The 17,153-nt window shown below is 42.3% G+C and overlaps 2 protein-coding genes across 14 annotated transcripts in view; both read right to left on the bottom strand.

The window, feature by feature from the left end:
• Positions 1 to 316: 316 nt before the first annotated feature.
• LOC140269818 (ras-related protein Rap-2a-like) lies at positions 317 to 9,198 on the bottom strand. Its single transcript, XM_072364835.1, has 2 exons — positions 8,415 to 9,198; positions 317 to 1,573 (listed from the first exon to the last, which is right to left on the bottom strand). The coding sequence occupies exons 1-2, from the start codon at positions 8,726 to 8,728 to the stop codon at positions 1,336 to 1,338; spliced, it is 552 nt and encodes a 183-aa protein (XP_072220936.1). The 5' UTR covers positions 8,729 to 9,198; the 3' UTR covers positions 317 to 1,335.
• Positions 9,199 to 11,445: 2,247 nt separating this feature from the next.
• Positions 11,446 to 17,153, bottom strand: part of mbnl2 (muscleblind-like splicing regulator 2) — a 46,795-nt gene continuing 41,087 nt past the window's right edge. For 7 of the 13 annotated variants that reach the window (XM_072364552.1, XM_072364676.1, XM_072364254.1 and 4 more), the window contains one exon: positions 15,086 to 15,316. In XM_072364552.1, the coding sequence (XP_072220653.1) occupies positions 15,302 to 15,316 (15 nt within the window). In that variant the 3' untranslated portion in view covers positions 15,086 to 15,301. Of the gene's footprint in view, positions 15,317 to 17,153 lie in introns of all 13 variants that reach the window. The other 6 variants (XM_072364187.1, XM_072363979.1, XM_072364327.1 and 3 more) reach the window with 1 other exon arrangement.

Here is a 17,153-nt window from a genome sequence, read left to right as displayed (position 1 = left end):
TGAATCCTAAGTCTTGCATCCTTCAATGGTCTCTAATGGTATTCAGAATTTGACAAATGCTTTTTGGATTTTTCAGGACTACAATCAGCAGTAAGTGTTGGCAATAATGGCAGCGACTGAAGCAGGAGGATGCCTGGCCTGGGAATACAGCAGCTGCAGGACAAAAACATCATAAATCGACTCAGGTCAAGATAGTGCCAGATTACAGTTAACTGAAAGGCTAATTCAAAATCTATGCAAATGTAGAGAGGAAAGAGTTTTAAGCTTTTAAAATGCATGCAGAATGATATTTCATCAATAAATACACTTGACACGCTTGTGCATAAAGTTTTATTTTTTGTTGAAAATAAGTGTTTTCTGACATCAATCCACTAACATATCTGATGTGACTTAAGATAGATGAACTACACACTGACACCGATGTTCACTTCATACAAAGTAACAAGGCATTTGTATCGTCTGTAATGTGAAAAGACAAGTGTCCGTACGATTGAATTACTGACTGACTGATCAGCTGATCTATTGATTGACTGTTGATACTGTCTCTTTGGGTGAGATTGATTGTACTCAATGTCAGTGTGGCAGTACAGCTTCATGCACACATTATCCACAGTATGTCAGCATTTGGGATCTTCTGCATGAATATCCCCAAAGGTGCGGTTTTCTTTTTAGACATTCGTTCATCTTTTCATTCATTCGGAGTTAGGCGGGTCTGCTGTGAAATGAACTTCCAGTGCGACTCCTTCACAGTGGTGTTGCTTATCTTTTCAGATACTTAGTGATAGGTCTTGCACTGTCAAAAATGTCCTAAAAGTGCAAACAGAAAGACACAAGCAGAAGAAGAAGAAGAAGAAAAAAAGACGAAGAAAACTGCTGAGCGCGCTGCCATCCCTGCTTGGACATATGGCTGCTTTCCTTAAAGCATTTTGCACTGTGATCCTCTCAGTTGATGTCTTTGGCACCGCGCTGCTTTTAGGAAATCCCCGGAAATTCACTCTTGAATAATCGGCAGGATGGTGTCGAATGCTGGAGGTCAAAGTGTTGCTTTTTCTTTCAAGTGAAAATCCACCTTGTGTCAGAGAGGTGATGAAAGTTTAAATCTAATTCCCCTTAACCTACTTTGTCTAACGCTGGCTCAGTGAGTGATTTCCTACATTTCCCAAAATTGCTCTTGTCCAGAGGGCAGGCCGTATTTTGTAGACACAGAAAGCAGGTAGAAATAGTAATAACAAGAGTGGATTTTTCCTGTAAATTTCTCTTTAAACTGTCTAACACGAATACATTTTCACTCTAATTTCTACTCTCTCCACCATCCACCACCCCACCATCCGGCTGCTACTGTATGCTGCAGGTGGGGCAGCAGGTCTCTCTCCGGTCAGGCAGAGGGCAGAAGTCCATCTGCCTGACGATCTCGGCGAAAAGCTCGTCCACCATCGTCTTGCTCTTGGCTGACGTCTCCATGAAGGGGCAGCCCCAGTCCTCAGCCAGTGCCTGGCCCTCGCTCGGGGACACTTCCCTCTCGTCCTCCAGGTCCACCTTGTTACCCACCAGCACCACCGGCACCTGCTGGTACCTGCAACGTGAGACAGAGAATCTGAAATTTGCTGCCTTTTGTTCAAACTGAAACTGCAGGAAATTCCTAAAACCTTAGAGAGAAAGTGTGAAGGGGGGAGAGAATAAACTCAGTGACAGTGTGTGTGTGTGTGTGTGTGTTGTTGGCCTAAATACTGTATTTGTTAGATGCTGAAACAATAACAGTGATGAACAATGCACAGTGGAGCTACATTCAGTTCCAGCTTCCCAGGAGGCTCCCATAACTCCCCTGGTATTTAATACCAGTAGGAGGTCCCATTAGGAATCTGTCACAGAAAGAGTATCTGCCTCTGTATGAACACACTGATGCTCTATTTATTTCTAGATGCATTATATAAGATGAATCTGTATGTCACACAAGCTGTGCATTTAATGGCTTCCGATTCTTGTTTAAAATCATTAGCTCTCCACTTAGCATCATCTCCATCATGCACTAAGGCATGTCTTTGAGCATCAAAAGCTTTCATCCACAGCAGAGTGTGGCTGACAATCCCAGTTCTCTTCTCTCTCAGCCATCAATACAAGGAAACCAGGCTGAGGAGAGTAATGGAATAAGTTACTGAATAATTAAATAAAGCTAATGTGCTGATCTCACATTTGCCAATGTGAACATTGGCCTCTGAAGCAATTATTTTCTACCCCATAATCATATAATGTACATTATCAGTTTATTGTAACGGAACAGATGACACCTGTAATACAGAAACCCTTCACGGGTCACTTCACGAAAGTAAGAGAATAATTACTTAAAGTTAAGATCTCACCTAAAAATACCTCAAATATGTCTGGTGGGATGAAAGTCTGGTGACATATCTGGGCGGGTCGCTGTTTTCACTTTTATATTTGAAAAGTGCTTTGGATCATTATCGTGTCGGAGGATTTCTCTTCTGTCACGCGTCTGATGACCAGGAGTCAATGTGTAACTGTCATCTCCTTAAGCTTTTTACACTCGTGCAGCCCCGTATCGACACACTCCCTCTGCTGTGCTTCACTGTCAGGACGATGCATTCACTGGGCTGGTCCTGGCCAGGTTCACGCGTAACACACCGGCCCTATCTCAGATGAGAAAATCTATTTTGGTCTCATTTGACCTTTAAATGTGCTCCCAAACAGTTATCAGGCAAGATTGATGTTTTTTATTTGAGCCTTGTGATGTTTGAATTGTATGGCGACAGCATTTTACAAAATGTTAGCACACAACAGTTAATACACTTCACAGGATGCCACTTGTATATTCAACTGTAATGAATCCTAATGTGACTCAATTCAAACACAAGATATTTCATTTCTGTTAGATGTCCTTCGTGAAATAACTGCACAATGTCAATTACAGTGGGTATATTTTCTCACAACAGGTAATAGCACAGACTGGCTAACAGCCTCAACCATCAGTCATTCCTAAGTGCTCTCAAGCCCAGCTTATTGATCTGCTGCTGCAATTGAGAAATTAGGCTCTTATCTACAAATTGGTGGCCTGCTGCCACACTGCTCAACTGGGAAAAGAGCTTAGGCGTGGAAAAGAGCTGGCAAACATCTCACTGAGCAAATGAGGACCAGAGACGCAGAGGAGATGTGCAGGCAGCAGTGTGTAGTACACTCATGGGCCAGCTGAAGTACTCTTGAGGAAGACAGCTATGTTTTGCAAATGTTAAGGGTGCTGTTCAGGTGACTTCTGCCCTCCTCTCACTCCCCTCAAACCCATCCCAGAGGAATTCCCATGGAAGGAAGAGCCTCTCAAAAAGTGGTCGCATATGATGGTATCAGTTGTTGATTTAAGACAGTCAAGCAATGAAAACGCACTCATAAAAGCCTCAAATGCCAAAAAATTCCCTGCAGCTCGACTCCGCCCTCCACAGACGCTGCATTTAACAGCACACAAACAGCAGCTGACCTCAGCAGGACAAGCATCTCGCACGGCCTGTGTGTTTGGAAAGCTGGAGTCTAGAGGGTGTGAAGTGTGAACAAGGAGAGCATCACACAGACAAATGCAATCTGACAGCTTTGCAGGAGAAACTCTATATATAACTACAAAGACAGAGGGAGAGCCAGCTCTTTTCCAGGGTGGGGTGGTGAGTTTGTACGGAGATTGTTTGTTACAGCATCAAACTGTCTCTCCTTCCTCGCCATATGAGGGGAAGCTGCTCAACACGGCATGAAGAAACCTCGTCCCATAGGGATCTATAGGCCAGTGTCATGTATTATTGAACAATCCGTCAGTCAGGGCTTGGGGTTAAACACTAAAATGCTTCATAGCTTCTCAAGCTACGGTGCTCAATACAAACTGTGCACTATGACCGAAATATATATATATTTTTCCTCGATTCTTCCGCTTTTTGATATGAAATATATTCACGAGTCCTTCTCTATTTCAACTGTTTGCACTTTAAGCATGCATACAGCATCGTCTCCATAATAGCTGAGGCACTGGAGCATAATGGTTAAAAAAAAAAAGAAGACGTGTACAGAACACAGATCACATCAGTTCACGTAATGTTACAGTGAAGACATGACTGTAGTGTTGATGCATAAATAAATAAGTAAGCACAAACCATGCATATTTAAAAACCGTAACATATATTTTGTCAAAATCCAACCTTGTTTCCCAGTTCTACAGTGTGGTTTTACCTCTCAACTCCTAACCACTCACGACTGAGAGCGAAGCACAGAATTTAAAGGACTGTTTAGAAAGTGGATTAATACCATCCATCAAACTGCTTCCTCCTCATAAGTGGCCACACCACTGGTGTACATTGTCAGGCAGCCAGAGATCACAAGTGATGCAGCGACACGTGGCAGTAAAACGTCATCACGTACGGAGAAGGTCAGCAGACGTCTTCAAAAAAACTGTGAACTCTCAAACTGTTCCTGGAAATAAATAAGACCACTCAACTCCTCACTACACTGTTTGTATTTTATCCATGCAGTTGCTTTGCATATTAAAATGCTGCAAACAAAATGAGCTCATCGAAAATGATCCCTTCTTAAAGATTAACGAGAATTATAATAGATTCAAACAGCTCCACCTTGACCAGCTACAACACTGAAATACTGTTATGACCAAATAACCAAAAAAACACCAGATCTACAGGCACCGTTCTTCATTTGTAAAAAGCACAATTATACATAATGATCTGTAGCATTTTTTTCATAAAACAGATGAGTTCTCACAGTGAGAGATGATGGTAAAGAATTTGTGGAGCTTGTAGTTTGTCCTGTCATGTTCTGTGTGTCGTGTTTTAACTGTTGAAACCAAAACCAGAGAAAGAAGGGCAGTAATGCTAATTTGTGCTAATTTGTTTCAAGAATTGGAAACCATCTATTTTGGGGTTTATCTGCACACTTGGCATGTGTTTGGACTGGTTGGCTGGAGCTACAAGCGGTACGAATATGAAGCTTTTTGTTTTCATAATGCAGTGGGTGAGAAGCCATTTGGATTTTTGCAGAGCTGACACCAGAAGGTGGCCAACCGAAATCATGCGGAGATCAGTGTTCACTTCTTAGAGATTGCTGTAAAGAAAACCTCTTGCTCAGCTGCAGGGTGTAAAGTGCGGTGTCGTAGCGTTCTGCAGGCATCGTCTGTGCCCCGGGTTGAGATGCTGCATTCTCACAATGCACGTGGAATCTGGAACAACTTCAGAAAGTCACAAAAAAAACTAGTACCTGGCATTTAACTCTGCAGGGTGTTGTTCCAGCTGCCCCCCCCCCCCCCCCCCCCCCCCCCCCACACACAGCCTATAAAGAATCTGTGTTTATAACTCACAAAAAAATAAAAAGTTGGCATCTACATTTTCCATTTAGCCCAGGGTTGCAATACATTATTAGTTCACCTGCTGAGCTAAATGGCGGCAGTGACTTCACTCACCCCCCGTTTTCACAAGCACTGGCAAACACACAAGCAAATTCCTAGCTAACACGAAGCCCTCCAACCCTGCAGACGCCTCTTTGCTTTCTGCATCTGTTGTCAATTGATAGTTGAGGCTGTTACAATGTGTGACAGGCAGCCGTGTATCTGCTCGTAGATCCAGACAGAAGAATCGCGGCATATCAACAGTCTCCCACACGGAGTTACTGCCGGAAAGCAAAGCCTCGATAGCGTCTTCAGCACCGATACTGTAGCATCCTGACAACGTGGAGAAGAAACCAAGGAAAGAAAATAAACTGCAAACATTCCTGTGATAAACATGCAAGCAGAGAGCGTCTGCTCAGCAGATGGAGAAGGCCTTTTAAGTGTCTTTAATGATGAAACCCCAAGCTTCGTTGTCATGTTTAATGGTGCAGCCCAGCTCCTCCAGATAATTTAATTTTCTTTGACAAAATCTGTAAAGACATTTAAAAGAATATTTAATCCATTGGCTGGATTTCCTTTCTTGGTTGTTGAAGATGTTTCACATGTAATCCAACAGTCTTCCTCAGTTCTTCACATTAGTGCTGCTATTAACAGTCTTTAATGCAGTTAATTGAAGAAAAACGGCTCACCGTGATATGGAGATATGGATGAAAAATTGGATGATGACTGAAATTGGGCGACGAAAACTGGAAACAAACTTAAAAAACACCTGTTTACTAACTTTTTGAACCCTCGATAAATATTCCCACGAGACCCGAGATAACTATCTCCCTTTTTCCGTAGCTGCAGCTAGAGGTGATAATCATTTAAATCATCTAAATGTGGGAAACTCCAGATACACATCAAAGTATTTTTGTAGCCCTCAGGGGTTACAAGATCATTTGGAGAGGTTGCGAGATAATTAGCGAACTAAAAACTCTTCTTTTTTTTATCGTGCTCATCTGTCCTCTAAAGAAGCTCGGCAGAAGAACACGTGTCATTATATGATAAATGATACAAATATGACAAATGAAGCTGCACGGGAAAACACTTAAACTAGCAAAGTGCTGTAACTATTTTAAGTCCAAGCACTTTGCACACAGCAGGAACGAGCAGTTTACTGGTGGCCTGCATCAAGCAAACCGACTGCTTAAACAACTTCCTGATGGCAAACATTAAAAGCCTCGGGTTAAGAAGTTACTTTGTACCTACACCAAAGTCCCTCCTGGGATATGTAGTTTTGGTCTCTCCACCCTATTCGCACTCGGCAGCGCACGGCGGTCACCTCCTGCTATTAGACACAGCATCAGTGCAGCGTGAAACTCAGCTCCAGTGCTTTGAACGTCCTCTTTCCATCTGGGCTGACTGGACAATAAACCTCCACATGCATGCAAGGAGATGATTAGATTGCAGGGAAGGCTACACCCAGATGTTTTCACTGATAACAACTTAAACGGGGTGTATTTGGTTAGTCTGCAGGATGCTGGACTTGGGCACTGCAGGGACACCTCAGCAAGAGCATGGCTTCACCACACCACACAGAGACGTGCAGGATCTCACTTCCTGCCCATGCTTCCCACACCTAAAGCTCTGCACAGGCATTCTGGTTTATGTGACTCCCTAATGGAGGCCTCATGTCTTCTTGGCTTCCCACCCAACACAATCCCATTAAGTTCCAGTGAGTGGGCACATACTACATCTCTGTGTGGTGCTTGTTCTTACTGCTGCTGGCTCAGCAACAAGTTTGGGAGGAGGGAAGACAGCTAATGGAGACCAGGAGCTGACTGTCTTGCTACTGTTCGTGATCATTTTGATCATCTCTTTTCTCTTCTGCAGCTTCGCACACAGAGCAACAATCCTCTCAAGACCAGAGCAGTGTGAATTAAAGGTATGAAATATTAATAGAGAAACATAGCGGACAGGAGTGCCTTGGTGCAGAGAGGGCGGCTGGTTTGGGTGGCGGCTGACTCAAGACCACGTTGCTCTGTTTTATCCATCATTATATTATTCATTTCAAAGGATTTCCCTCATGCATTTGCTGTGCATCGTCAGCTCTGACGCTCTCCTGCTCCCATTCGGGTCACTCGGTTCACTCCAGGAACAGAGCTTGGAAGCACTGCAGCAAAGCTACGAGGGTCAAATTGTGATTATGTATTATAAAAGACACCCTGCTTCAATAAACACGGGGGAACACAAATGTAATGAGCAAATGAAATCATAACTAGAAGTGTGGCTTCAGAGGATTTCTTTAATGAGGTGCCTATTTTATTAAATTAATTTTTTTTTCAAAATGATGACTGAGAGGGCCTTTATTCTAATTTATTATATACATTTGTCTTCTTTGTGACTTGAGATGGCACCAATTCTCTCAGACTGCTGTTCCAGGACCTTTCGGGTGGCAGTCACAGCCTCGGTGCCCTGCATGAACTCAAGGAGACTCCAAGCCAAAAACACCAATACGTCACTACATCAAAAGTAAAGAGCACAGATTTATCCATTTCAGCCCAGAGATGAGCTCAGCGGATTGATTGAGCCGTGGGCTTAACCGATCAAAGCCTCACAGAGTTAAGTCATGTGTGGGAGACACAAGGAGTATCAGACCCAGTGAGAGTGTGGCGGGTTGATATGTGACAGGTGAGCTGCAGCTGGGCTCTTACTAAGAACATGTGAGCAGACTGAAGCTTCTCACGAAGCACTCAGAGAGGGGGAAGAGCAGGGAGACAAGAGGGTGGCAGTTTAGGATGATTCCAGGCCTTACTTTGGATGAAAGGAAACGAAAATTGTTAGTTTTATGTAGATTTAAAAGCAAGGTTTATTGACTTTTCAGGGGCCTTGAGGGGTTCCTGGGGGCACTCCAGGAAGTCTGGATTTCACGGTTTTATTTAAAAATATGTCAGTGAAGGTGTGGAATCTGTAGAGCCATTTAGACCATCTAATATCCCAAATACTTTAAATAACATGTTTTGTATACTGAATGCAGTAGACAGTGTCTTACCTCTTGACCCGGATGATCTGGTCTCTCATGGGCTTGATGTCCTGAAAACTTTGCTGGTTGACCAGACTGTAAACCAGGATGAAGCCTTGGCCGTTTCTGATGTAGAGGTCCCTCATGGAGGCGAACTGCTCGGTGCCCGCCGTGTCAAGGATCTCCAGCACCGAGGGAGAGGAGTCCACCTCGATCTCCTTCCTGTAGAAATCTTCAATAGTCGGGTCATACTTCTCTATAAATGTCCCGGTGACAAACTGGACAGTCAGCGCGGACTTCCCCACCCCGCCGCTGCCGAGCACCACCACCTTATACTCCCGCATAGCCTAGCGCTTCTGTGGAGTTAAATCCGGCATGCAGAGAATAAAGTCTTCCGCAGCGGATGAAAGAAACGCATCCCCACGCACGGGAGCCTGGACTCAGACTGCGGCCAGCCTCCGCTAAACGAGACGCTCTCGCAGTTACAGGCGGGCGGACGGATGCTGGAGCATTTAGCTGTGGCTGAGATGCACAGCCACAGCCTCTACTGAAATATTCCCACGCTATCTCGAAGGGACACCATTCCTGAGGCATCCATAATGCAATAAGGCGGCGGTGTGGTAAAAATAAGATAGGCTATTCTTAGAAACATCCAGACGGCACATTTTTTTAATGCGCCGAAAAAACAGAAGGCTAGCGCTACATTTCCCTGCACAGTGGGGTGCAGTGGAGTTAAAGGCAAAGAGCCGATTTAACCTTAAGAAGACAGCAGTGCTGGGAATCCACGCCTCTGGAGTCGGCGCATCCACTGGATGCAACTATTTCCTGGACGATATGGAGGGTGATTAGTGCCATGAGCGAACAGGGAGGATGGAGCAAGGGTCTGGAAAATAACTAGAAACACAACTGTGTTACATAACAAACAAAATCCCAGCTGTTAGAGTAAACAACACAGTCACATGTATACATATCTAAGGGTGGATGGCAGTGCGTGAGACTAGAAGACAAAGGCAGATGTTAGGAAGACACGATTTAACTTGAAGTAAAATAGGCTGTAGTTGAACCAACACTCTTAGATTAAAATAACTATCAATAATTTACTAAAATATCCATCCAGTCACCAACACCTTCTCCCCCCTCCGGCTTCTGATGGACCAGCCCAGTTTACAGAACTGTGCAGAGGTCTTGAGCCACCACTCATTTCTTTATATTTTGCTCCCGAGCAGCCAGACTCTAACCTTTAAAGACCAGACCTTTAAAGTGGTCTTGAGCAATGATTCCCCAGGCATTGAGAGGGCATTTCAAAGTTTTTCTTTGGACATTGTCTGCTTTTTCTCTCATTTTTACTTCAGTTTTTGTATGTTACCATTTTCATTGTCACTTTCCACTGACATAAAAAAGGCACCTAACTTGAACCAGTTTGTATCTGCACATAACAGACAACTTAAATAGCCACTTTATCATTTGGCACTTTGTTATTAGCAGCTTGTAGCAAAGACACATCATTTGTTCCCATTTGATTAGTTGCTCCTATGATAAATGTCAAAGCTAACACAGTTGACAGACATAAAATAGTATATTTGCACCAAGAAGGTGATTTCTAAAGAGTTCTCAGCTGAAAACTTGGCATATGTCAGCATGGTGTGCAGTGTGTCCTTCAAAAAGTCATTAGGAAATTGGCCGAGTGGAGAACAAAAGAAGTGCCAGACAAGACTTAAAAACGATTTACAGCACAGCAGACGAACTGTATCTGGAAGTTATCTTCTTAGAAAATAGGAAAAATCTATTAAAGACCTGAGAGATGCATCTGGACCTTCAGTTGATCCATCTGCTGTTGGCCTCATCAGAGATGGTCTCCATGGAAGGGAAACAGGGAGAAAAGGCTGAGCTATGCCAAATGACACAAAAAGTGGACTAAAAATCAGTGGCATCATCTTGACAGAGAACGGAACAAAAGGCAGCCAACATCCAAAGAAGAGCTTTGGGATGTCCTTCAAGAAGCCTGGAGAACTATTCCTGAAGACTCCTTAAAGAAATGACATTCTGCTGTTTTCATATATGTGAATGAAGATTATTATGATGGTTCTGCAAAATAATCAACATTATATGAGTTACTGGTAACTGTTAGATGCCAAAACTCACAGTATGTTAACTAAAACACAGCAAAGATCGGGTCCTTTGACACGACCGAGGACCAGAACATCTGGTTCCAAGTTAACTTTGTATGTCTGCCACTAGCATGACAGATACAGATGGACAAAAGTTATGAATATACAAATAAGCAAAAACAAACAGACAAAAGGCAAGACGCCATAAGGGAGCGAGGAAATGATGTCCAAAGAAGTGGAAACATTGCCAACTGCACCATCTGCAAACCATTTCCTTTCAAGTACATGTCGCCCCTCATTTGTGTAGCAGCCAATCGTTTTAATATCCCAAACTACAACTTAATCAGATGAATCACAGACAGAAACTGTTTACACTTGATGTCCTTAGGTTTAAAGTATAAAATGTGAGCTTACTCAATGAAACACTCTTGCATAACACAGCATGCATGCAGAACTTACCCTGGTGACAAGGGATGGATGGAGAGCAGTCACCGTTCCCACCAAAGCTTGGTCTTTTAAAGGTTGGCTCATGTTGATTTGAGGCATTTATCAATACAGCAATGAAACTGAGATGAACGGTGTTAACATTAAAGAAGTAAGATTTTTAATTCTTTAAAAGAAGATGTCATCATATAAAGGAGAAGTGTAGGTTGTTAAAAGCAACATTAACAACTTTCTGTATCCAGAATGTGCAGTTATTGTGGCATTAATAACCCCTCATATTTCTTTTTTTTTTTCTAAACCTGCTCCACTGTGGAGACAGGAAATGACATAGAAAATAAAGAATGGAGAGGAGCCAACTTGCATCAGTCTTTTGGCTTTATCATCGTGTTTATCATCGTTTATCATCCGTGGCAGCAGCTTAAACACGGAGTTCTCAGATCTACCTAAATGCAAGCAGCATCGAAACTGATGATATGATGGAAATAAGAGACTTTGAACAAAAAAAGAAGTCATTTGATTTTCTTTATTTCTTTCTTTCAATAGATTTTACACTATCTTGCTGGAACCAAAGAAACATTTGACTATATAAACAGAAAATAGCACAAAATATATGTAAAAAGAATACATTTAAAAGGATTACACTGAAACTATAAATCTGATGAGGGTCCTCTTGTCAATTTAACTTCACGTCTTTGTTGGTAAGGTAGACTGCAACTATCGTAACACAGGCAGTCCCTTCATAACCTCCAGACTCTACTGTAGTGCCCTCTGCTGGCGTAAGCTGTGAATTGCATGCTCCATCAGTTCCATTGTAAGGCAATGGGACAAAAAGACGTCACTACAAGTCTGGGAGACCAGAAGTAAAGACCAGCGACTGTTCTGTTGCAGCCCTCCCTTTTGGCTTTGTGGTGCACACATCAAAACCTTAAAAAATGATTTCAGATATAAAGATTCATGTTTGAAATGAAACTCAGAAGGGATCTGAGGATAGTTGAGCCGTTCAAGTCTCTTTAATACATTTCTTAAGAGCTCTTAAAACATAAAACCTTAAGCACGATGGACTCAAGATAAGGCAAAGTGTTTGGATAAGCTGAGTCTGCTCAGTCGACCAACTGCTCAGAAAGTGCTTACATTTGTCTTTTCACCATCAGTCAATCATTGCAAACACATTTCAAGAAACATTACATCTCAAGAGGAGTCCATACACAGAGGGTGTTGTGGGTCACCAAATGAGGAGGTTTTTTTTTTCCTTTTGAACATTTTTTTCCACTAGAAACATTCAGTACGTTATCATTTAGTAAGAAAAGAAATCGTTGTATTCCCATGCAACAACATGTTCGATTAAAGTTAATTATCGTTGCTTCTGACCGATGACTGTACTGACAAGAGTGCCGAGACGCTTAAAAAACCCTTAAAGAGAAACAAAATCACGTCTTTAAACAAAGTGCAATCCTAAACCCTAGTCGTACATCGCCTCAAATAATCAGTGTGGAACTTAAAGGGCCTTTGTCAGGGGAGAAGTTTTACATCTGAACTTATTAATTTATAGAATATTTAGCTCTTACATATATATATCATATATATATATATATATTTAGATGTATGTGTAATCTATATAACATTGATGACCTTAAATCTATAAGTGTTACAGTCACAGCACTACACGGCTGTTATTTGCTAATGAAAATATCAGGTCATTGCCATAATCTCAGAGAAGAATAAGAAATGTTCGCATCTTCTTTACAATCTACCGTTGTGTACAGTGTTCTAGCAAAAACAAAAATCAACTTAACAATGTCATTTACAAAAATACCCAACTTTAGTAATCGCAACATTTGGTTGCCACAGCAACAACTTAATATTGTTATGAAATACTATCATTACTAGAGTGAAAAGTACATCTTTTTTTAAGTTTTCTTTGCTTTTTTTTTTCTTTTTTTTTGGTAAAATGTCTTCTATACAATAAACTTTTTCTTTTTTTTTTTTTTCCTCCAACAACACAAGCAACTCTACGACTATGCTCGTTACTGCACCACCGGGATCTTTTTCAGTCGATGAGAAGGCAAGAAAGATCCAGTCGCTTTCTGTCGGCGACGGGCGGGGTGAGCTTTTGAGCCGCCAGCCCTCGCTCGTGCGTGACGTCTCATTTCGCTGACCTGACGGGTTCGATCTCCAAAACGACCAACCGTGCAGAAAGTAGCGCAGCTTAATAAATTACATTCATTTCAAAATAGAATAGTTTACAACATAGGTTTCTTTTTTTTTTTTTTTGGACTAAAAATTGACCAAGAGTAACATAAGTTAAATTACAACCAAATAGGACTTTTACCACCTTCCACAAGTATTACACACAGGTCATAACGCATGTGAGTGGCACCAAGACAGTAAAATGTAGAACTGTGGATTGTCAAAGTAAACAAAGCACCGTGAATTCACATCCCAATTTTGAGAAAGATGGAAAGCAAAATTTAGCGTCTTGAGTGAAAATTAAAATCGGAGAATATCGGTGGGAAATAAAGTACATTTTATGATCTTGGCTTTAAAAACAACTGATTGTTCTGGGAGGTGGTGGAGGGAGGGTTTGACGGAGGGGGGTTCAAACACACCTTGATAGTAGACACAACACAAATTTTAAATAAGTCTGAATACATTTGTAGAACCATGAATATAAACTTCCAAAATGAGAGACACTTTACATACATTACACAGTTTACAATACATTGTTTTCTTACTCACGTTCCTTATGTAAACTACTCAAACCGATGTAAGAAACGATGGTACACCGTGAAAGTCACCAAAACATTCTACAAAGCTATTTCTTGATTTGTCGTTTCGTTCGTTTCTCTTGTTTTGATAAAGTCACTTGTGATGTTAATGAACGGTCACTAGAAAACTGTTTCCAGTAACAAAGTGGGAGGTCTTTCCCGAGAAGTCCACGTAGTTTCTGACAGCCAGTGTGTTGTGTTTGTGACTCTTAATGATCCGCTCTGGATGCGTGTTGTCAATGAGCATTTTTTAGGCACTTCTACAGTTTTCTAAAATGGAACAGGATTATCGGTGATAGTAGGGTTGGACAGGACAACCGACGGTCACAGATAGCCCTCCAGTCGAAGTTCAAGTCATCTTTTTGCTTGACGAATGTCGTCGAATGCACCTTTTTTTTTTTTTTTTTTTTTGTTATTTTCACTTTTTTTTTGTTTAAGATTAGCACTTAAATCCATCGCCCTCCCCCAAGAAATAAAAACTCTCCTACCAGGCCTGGTGTTGCCATCACCTGCTGGTCCTCGCTTTAAGTCGCAGTCTGCCGGCAGACCATCAGTTTCCAGATACGAACACACATGCACACACACGCACGAACACACAAGGCTTGGTATGTCTTGAACAAACCCTCAAACATTGCAGAGCCCTTGGCACAGACCCGAGCCTTCAGGCTTTTCGGTAATGGCCACGATTATCTTCTGTCAACATTGGGAACTGTCTTTTCCTGTTCAGACTAACTGCAATATCCCGCTGCTCCTCCCAAACAAACTGAAACCAGCATCACAACAAATAAATGGCAAGCAGGTTGTATTTGCAGCATGGGCAATGGCAAATATTTAAAAAAAGAAGAATTTAGGAGGGTGTTAAAATGGGGCTCTGCTGTCTGGCAGGTCTGATTCCATCAACCACTTCCAAGCTGCAACTTTGGCAAGATGTTTCCGCTGATGAAACGTTGGCAGGGGGAGGGGAGGATAAGCTTCGTCATGGCGTCTTAACGGCATCGGGGGCAGGTGAGGGCCATGTGGGGGGGCACTGTAGCGGCTGAGCCTATCTGCCCCGAGGACATTCAACTTCGTGGAGAGAAAAGCGAGGACTGCGAGACGAAAAACCCTCCTGACAGCGTGGAGTGCGAAGGTGTGGCTGTGCGTGGGTTTTCTGTGACTCTTCCCGTTTACCACTTCACCGTGACGCACTATATTTCCATACAGTGCAAACCAAACATCGATTTTGACAAACCAAAGGGATGAATGTTGTGCATCGTTGTGTTTTTGAATAAATATGCGAGAGGAAAGAGTCAACGGTATTTTGGGAGAACAGTTGATAAAATGACCTCTATAGTGTATCTGCTATGTATGTAATATACATAAGAATATTTTTTACTTTTTCATGTTATTAGTTTTTTTTTTTTTTCCGAGCAATACATAAAGTATATATCTTTTCTCTGTGTGTTACACCGGCACTGCAGTTCTTACGGTTAAATTGAAGTGTTACACTCTTAGCATGCAGGTTGCTGGACCTCTATGGGAGAGGCAAGGTAGTATTTACAGAGGGGCTGTTTTGGGTTTCCTAGTGCAGCTTTGTGACACTCCATTCCCTTCCCGACGCTTACTTCAGGATGATCTGCAGGACAGACACAAACGAGAAGAGATAAAGTTTTAGTTTTCCTGTAAGACAGAAACTTTTTTTAAACTACTCACAAGCTCATGGAAAATATTTCGAGTCATTTTAATGAGAATCTACTAGAAACACACAGCAGAGTTGATGTTTTGCTCTATTTGGCGTCATCTGAAGATGTGGCTCCGACTTCATTTGGCTTTGACCAAGCATGTTTCAGACTTTGTCAAATCATCTTATGCTGTATGAGGCTACTTTACAACAACACAATATGTTTTGTAACTTTCTAAAGCAGACGATCTGAATCACGCCCCCTTTATGAGGCCATTTGCCAGATGTATGTCGGTGTAAAAGTAGACTAAATTCAAACTTGTTTGTTTGCTCAGGTCCAAATCAGCAGAGGAGCTGGTGAATGTTGCAATATTTTTAGCTAAATGCATCCCAGAAAGTGATCTGGCCACGGAGTGATAAAGCAAAGACAGCACTCTTTGTGTTATTTTTCCTCTGCAACCTATTCACAACAATAGTACTTTCAGTTAGCTGTTGTTGAGTTGTGGGGACACCAGCTGCCTGCCTTCATGCAGATAAGAGCAAAAGCTAAATGCAAACAGCATTTGACCCTTTCCTGTTTGCCTCTGTGCATTCTCACGTTAGGAGATAAAAAATAATCTGCCACACAACAAAAAGATGGAGACAGAGGAAGAGAAAGTGAGAGAAAGATAGTATTTTGAGGGGAGAGGGGGGTGCAGGTAGAAGATCCGCTGGCTGCCATCGCGTGGTTGCCCACTGGCAGCAAGCCGAGGCAGAACAAAGCAACATGGTGTCTGTTAATAGACAATGGACAGAAGCCACTGGTCACACCACACATCACAGGAGGTCAGCACAGCGTGTGATGTGCACGCTCCTCACTGCAGTGTGGAAGTATGAGATCAATTTAGTGGTGCAGGTGGGTGTGATACCATGGTACAAACAAAAGCAAAGAAGTGTTCGGAGCTCCATTTGGTCAGAAACGTTGTGCAGTGGCACCGGCAGCATGTGTCAGCCCAGAACAAGCTAGTTAGATGGCAAATGATGATGATGTGAGTAAGGAATATGGTGGGGGACTGAACTGTTGGAGCACTTAGTTAGATCATCACTGCATGAGAGCTTAGTGACCTTATCTTAATTTCATTAAAGCGAAATCTGTAATTCTGTTGGAGTCCAACGACTTATTTTCCAATCAGTTCACCAGGAAAAGTAATGACCTGCTGCTGAAGTCTGTAATATAATGCAACATTCTAACAGCAGATGGCGCTGTGACTTCATAATCTGCAGCTAAAGTGGTGACATCACCAGAGACCACAGCAATGGCAGCACATGGCTAATATACACTCAGACATGGATGGATGTGATTGGTTCCTGCTTATCATGTCACATTAACAGTTCAGAGGGTCCTGAGGTAACCAGAGTCTGAACTTGTCAGCATGTTTCCTACATCCTGACCCCAAAGGACTGTGTCTTAGTTATCTAAATGTTAAATTAAGATGCAGATCTATTCCACTGAAAGAGAGATATAAGCAAGAGTTTTCTGCTTCTTCATAAATTGTCTTAACGTGGGAGAAAAAGGTTTAAGAGATTTAATTAAGGACATTCTGAGCTCAAACCGTCACAAACGGTGACCTCAGCAGCATGTGTCCTTAATAAAAAGAAAAAAAAGGGTCTGGATCTCTATTTGATTAAACCACATGACTGCGCTGTCTGGGATAAACAAGGCGTGCACTGTGTGCGGCTTGGCCGATGGTGATAGGGGTTAACTGTGTCCTCGCTGCACGGTTGGGAGGAGGGACGAGAAAGAGGAGGGGAC

This window comes from Leuresthes tenuis, unplaced genomic scaffold (genome assembly GCF_036924035.1).
Source record: "Leuresthes tenuis unplaced genomic scaffold, fLeuTen1.0.hap1 SCAF_1, whole genome shotgun sequence".
In the NCBI taxonomy this organism is placed as follows: domain Eukaryota; kingdom Metazoa; phylum Chordata; class Actinopteri; order Atheriniformes; family Atherinopsidae; genus Leuresthes; species Leuresthes tenuis.
Note: the sequence above shows the minus strand (reverse complement) of the source record. Positions and strands in the feature narration are given on the sequence as shown.

Excerpts from the sequence above, each read along its gene's own strand:
- LOC140269818 (XM_072364835.1), bottom strand. The coding sequence starts at position 8,728 with ATGCGGGAGTATAAGGTGGTGGTGCTCGGCAGCGGCGGGGTGGGGAAG. Across the intron at positions 1,574-8,414 it reads CAGATCATCCGGGTCAAGAG|GTACCAGCAGGTGCCGGTGG; the intron begins GTAAGACACTGT and ends CTCACGTTGCAG.